At 36.1% G+C, this 5,712-nt stretch overlaps 1 protein-coding gene across 2 annotated transcripts; it reads left to right on the top strand.

Annotated features, from left to right (window-relative positions):
* Positions 1–2,723: 2,723 nt before the first annotated feature.
* On the top strand, positions 2,724–5,119 carry LOC108461894 (probable serine/threonine-protein kinase PBL7). Of its 2 annotated transcripts, none has more exons than XM_017761872.2 (6): positions 2,724–3,317; positions 3,398–3,639; positions 3,748–4,133; positions 4,463–4,595; positions 4,676–4,765; positions 4,845–5,119. In XM_017761872.2, exons 1-6 carry the CDS (start codon positions 2,990–2,992, stop codon positions 5,004–5,006), a joined length of 1,341 nt encoding a protein of 446 aa, XP_017617361.1. In that variant the 5' UTR covers positions 2,724–2,989; the 3' UTR covers positions 5,007–5,119. The 2 variants fall into 2 exon arrangements, with proteins under 2 accessions (XP_017617361.1, XP_017617360.1); XM_017761871.2 differs by having other exon boundaries at positions 3,395–3,639.
* The last annotated feature ends 593 nt before the right edge of the window (positions 5,120–5,712 follow it).

Raw genomic sequence — 5,712 nt, 5'->3', positions numbered from 1 at the left:
CTAGGATGCATGTGCTGCATTGGGATTTATGATTGAAATGTGTGCCTAGGATCATTGCGTATCACAATACCTCGAATCGGGTTCTTGACTGAAGATACGTTAACATTTCCATCATCATTTGTGCTTTCGTATTTGATATCATATATAAACTTGTCTAGATCGGGATCAATATAATCTTCAACCTCATGATCAAAAGGACTATTATTATCATATCCATCATCACTATCCGTATTGGTCTCAATCACCACCGGATGTATTTTTAAATGGGGACCCGATTTAAGGTTCTCAGATGTAGGTGGAGCATTAAGATCGATGTTGGTCTCATGTACAGTCGATCGCCTATCAACGTACGCTTTTGGAACCACAGTACACTGATCTTGAACTCTATGTTCTTCACTTAATGGAGTGAAGTCTTTAGTTGGTTCCACATCAACTAACTTAGCAAATAAATGAATCAATTCAATTTGGCCACTCCGATTTTGGCAATGAAGTGTAGCAATTGTCTCAACGTCTTTATCATCTATAAGTTCCATTTCGGTGAATTTGATGAGATCTGTCAAAACTGAAAATTTGTAGAATAGTTTAGAGTTCCTTCTCCCACAACGTCTAACAATTTTTGCACTAATCCTTTCTTTTATATCATCAACCGAGAAATTTTTATTAAATCTCATTACTATTTGTTGGTAACATTTAAATATACATCCAACTGTTGTTTCCAAAATTACTCCATCGAAATAAATGCATATGAAAAATTGATTATCCATCTTCAATACTAATCTATAAAAATAATTAAATTTCTCAATTTTTTACTTCAAAAAATATATACTGTAAAAAAAATAAAATTCATATATACTAACCTTACAAATTCTTCTCTGTTTTCTCTTATTCTATAATTTTTTCCCTCTTCTCTTCTTATCTTCTGAATCGATTAAGAAAACACTGCTTAAATAGGCTTGTTCACTAAGTGTTACCTGCAAGAGACCCTTCACTAGGTGTCAACTGTCAGTAACCCTCCTCCTGGGTGCTGCCTGTCAGACACCCTCCACTCCTCCAACCCGTATTTTAACCCAGTTTCACCCTTGTATAGGCACAAAATACAGGTGTCGCCTTTCCTATGCCTTCTAACATTAAAATTTATATATTTAAAAAAAATCATATGACAATGATAGGGGTATGATTGGGTGGGAAAACAATGGTGGTACTGCCACCCTATCTCTCTCCATCCCAACACTATTCAATCCATACCATTTTCGTAAATAATGGGATTGGGATACCATTTTGGTATATTTGTATTATCCAAGTAAAAAAAGCCTAAAAGAATACACATTTGACTTTCGGTGTCTCGTACGACGATCCTCACGTCCAAATCTGATATGGGTCGCCTACAATAGGTCTTTCGATTGATAAAATCAAGAATTAATATAACATCCAAGATTTATCGAACTTTAACAAAATTTTCGAGAAAACTCGAAAAAGGTTCAAAATCAATTTGAAAGATTGTAAAAAATGATGCTATTCTAAAATTTTAGGGTTCTACGGAATTAGAAACAAGAATACTTACCGATCTTGACTCGATAGAACGAAAATTGATGGCGTTTTGCTAAGTTGGTATGAAAAATGGGGAAAATAAGGTTGGCATAACTAGAACTTAAGACAATGGGGAAAATATGCCAAAACCTTACCATTGAACCAAACTCATTCTTAGTTATTATATACCACATTTAGTACTTATGATAGATTGATTTTCATTCCCAGTTGCTGAAAATTAAAGAGGAAAAAATGCAAAAAGTAAAGCTTAAACCTTGATTCTTTAGATATTCTTCTAAGCTCTTAACCACTAATACTAATGCTAATTTCAGGATGATTTAATAATTACTAACCCTATAATTTTTGGGTGTTACATTTCTTTTTAAGTATACAAGAGTATAAAATAGATGCATAACCAAATGTTTGATTGAGATTACTATTTGATTGTATTTATCAGCAAAAACCAAGGGCGGTGATGGTCACATGAATTGTTGCAGTGTTTAATTTTTTTTTTTGATGTCATAGAGATATATGAAAGAGAGTTTTATAGGTTGATCATGCAAATGCGGTATATATTGTTTTCATTAGTCTGGCTTTGGTCCTACTTTTCAATCAAAATGCAGCTCAAGCAATGATAATCCTTGCAAATTCACATGCAAAAAACTGTTGCAGACAATAACACATATGTCATGGCCAATTCAGTAATAATAAACTTTCACTTCAATTATAATGCGTGTAGGATTGAGAGTGAATTCATGTATGTTGTTCAGTAGTATTTCATTTCACTGAATTCTATGCTGCTACTGCTGTGTACATAAACCTATGTGCGGCAACATAACCAACTCCTCCATTGATTGGGCCATTTTTTTCCATACAAATGGGTTCAAACCACAATATGATTGGTGGTGACAAAATCCAGCATAGCCTCTCTTTTCAAACTTATCATAAAAAGCACCCAAGCATAAAGCAAAGAGAGAGTTTTCATATATACCCATGATTTTTATTAGTGAAGGAATGAATGGGTGGTCCAAAGCTGTTTTTGACACAATTTTTTTCCAAAATACAGGTAGATTATTAGCAAATGATATGGATATAATGGGAATGTGAAATGGTAGCAAAAGACTCCGACCCTATTCTGATACAATGACAATGACAATGACAATTCCTTAGAAGATTACAAGAGAATGGACGAATGAAGTACATGAAACACTTGTTTTTATTACATTATCACAAGGGGAATGAGATGAGAGAGAGATAGTGTTTGGCCATACATATCAGTTAAGTCTGACCTCCTAGGAAGGCAAACCTCCCTTCCCCAACACTTTCCTTTCTTCAATAAAACCTTACCCTTTCCCCCATTAATACTCTCTCTCTTTCTTCCTCTTTTCTTTTCAATCCCTCTTTTCTTTTTTTTTTCTTCTTTCCCGTTTTTGTTTACAATTGCCTTTTTATTTTTCTTTTCATGGATGATAGCAGCAACACTAATGCTACTACTGCAATGCCACAAAAAAACCATAGTTATGATGATCACATCCATCACCATTTCCATTCTAATATATCTCAAAGACATCAACATAGCACCACCACCATCCTTCCTTTGAACTCTATCATCATAATCATCATATCCATCATCTCCCTTGTCTTGATTCTCTCCATCTTTCTAATTATAGTAATGCTTCGTAGACTTAAATCTGTCAAGAAACATGGCAGTTGTAAAGAAAATAGTGGCATCCATAATACAAGCAGCAGGTTCATTGCTCCTACTACCATAGACTTAAACGCTAGTCCAGGTAGCTATATCCATTTTCAAAAACTCATGTGATTTTCATTTCCTTCTTCTTTGATCTTGGGATGCTTGGAAATGTAGCAGATGTGAAAGGGAACTGTTTATATGGAGGTAGTATGCGTAAACCTGCAAGTGCATACAGAGGGGTGCAAGTTTTTACTTACAAGGAGCTGGAATTTGCCACTGATAACTTCAGTGAAGCTAATGTGATTGGCAATGGTGGGTCTAGTGTGGTGTACAAAGGAGTCCTTGCTGATGGTACTGTGGCAGCCATCAAGAGGCTTCACCGTGACAGAAAGCAAGGGGAGCGTGCTTTCAGGATGGAGGTGAATTAATTACTCCATTGAAATGCTTCTAAGATTCTTCTTCTGTTTTTATTATTATTATTATTAAAGTCAACACATGGGGTTGGATTATTATATTTGTATATGCAGGTGGATCTGCTAAGTCGCTTGAACTCTCCTTACTTAGTGGAGCTATTAGGCTACTGTGCTGACCAACACCATAGGCTTCTAATATTTGAATTCATGCCCAATGGTACTCTGCAACAGCATCTTCATCATCCCAGCAGTGAATATAGGCCATTGGATTGGGGAAGCCGGTTAAGGATAGCCCTTGATTGTGCTAGAGCCCTTGAGTTCCTCCATGAACATGCTACCCCTACTGTTATCCACCGTGACTTTAAGTGCACCAATGTATTACTAGACCCACACCTCCGAGCCAAGGTGTCCGATTTCGGATTGGCCAAAATGGGCTCAGACAAGACGAACGGTCAGATTTCGACACGCGTTCCCCGGACCGCCGGATATCTAGCCCCCGAGTGAGTGTTGCATCTTGTTCCATGCTCATGCATCTCTCTTTTATTATCAGATACATCTCTGCCACCACTGAAAATATGCAATATTATACTCAAACTTGCACATGGGGGGGCATCTACCAAAGGTTCTTAGCGGCTGTCATTTTCGTATTTAATAAAGTTTGTTTTGGGAAGAGAAGAACCCTATACCTCTTGGACCATTTGGAGGGTGCTTTTACGTTTAATGCCTATAATTCAGAATCTTATCAAAAAAACAATATTTAAGTCTAGCTAAAAAATGTATACCATTAGCAAGTAAGAATAATCTTTTTCCATGAATTTTGGCACTGCAGATATGCTTCAACTGGCAAACTTACCACGAAATCAGATGTCTACAGCTATGGCGTGGTGCTTTTACAGCTTTTAACAGGCCGCGTGCCACTTGATATCAAGAGACCACCAGGAGAACATGTCCTTGTTTCATGGGTTAGTAAATAATCTTTCTTGCCTTGAACCCTGTTAGAATCGTTTTTAAGTAAATGTTCCAACTTTTGATAATTTGATAGGCACTTCCAAGGCTAACTAACAGAGACAAAGTAGATGATATGGTTGATCCAGCTATACAAGGACAGTATTCGAAGAAGGATCTAATTCAGGTTTAAGTCTGCATATCAATATGTTTCAACCATAGCTGGTGCTGAACTTGTATTAATCTGGCTCATATATGTTCCACAGGTGGCTGCTATTGCTGCAATGTGTGTGCAACCAGAAGCCGATTATCGACCTCTAATGGTGGATGTCGTACAGTCACTGATCCCTTTAGCTAAAAACTTCAATTCCGTTAATTCCCCGGGTTTCTTAAGATTTCATCGTCAAAGCTCCGGTCTGAAGTATTAGTCATGTCTTTGCAAAATTGCTGAGCCAGACAACAGGTGAAGCATGTAACTGTGATTCATATTGCTGTATGATTTGTTGTAAGAGGATTTAACAAAGGCAATATTATTAAATAACGCATGATCCAATGGCAGAATCAAAATAGCTTGAATATTATTACAAGATAAAAAAAGAATTGACAAGAAACCTATAAACTAGTTATCTATGAAGAGACAAAAATTATGGTTAGTGGAGCAATGTTGAATTCAGGGCAGAGAGCTATAATTGATGTTTGAATGTATTGTAGTGTGTGTGTGTGTGAATCAAGGTGGTTTGCAGTCGAAAAGCACATGAAATGAAGCAGCAAAAAGGACTGTACTAAACCATAATAATGTTGAGGTACAAAAGACAACCAACTTGTCCCTAATTAACAGCATTTGGCACATTGAAATCTAAAATGTCTAAATGTTTTATGTACTAAATGATTACTATCCATGCGGATAGTGACAAAAGCAGAATAATAATTCATGAAGCTCCACCATTTTCACATTTATTTGTAATTTGGATATAGTACCGAAGAGGAAGCTTCATTAAAAAAGGAAAAAGGAAGCTGCTAGAATTGTGTGTTGTAGGAAACAGTCTGATAGTTAATTGGAAATTTTAGTTCTGATCCAAACAATAGCAATTAAATTTGTCTAGTTAAATTCAATTATTGATCATGTACTATGTG

The sequence above is a fragment of the Gossypium arboreum genome, chromosome 11 (genome assembly GCF_025698485.1).
Source record: "Gossypium arboreum isolate Shixiya-1 chromosome 11, ASM2569848v2, whole genome shotgun sequence".
In the NCBI taxonomy this organism is placed as follows: domain Eukaryota; kingdom Viridiplantae; phylum Streptophyta; class Magnoliopsida; order Malvales; family Malvaceae; genus Gossypium; species Gossypium arboreum.
Note: the sequence above shows the minus strand (reverse complement) of the source record. Positions and strands in the feature narration are given on the sequence as shown.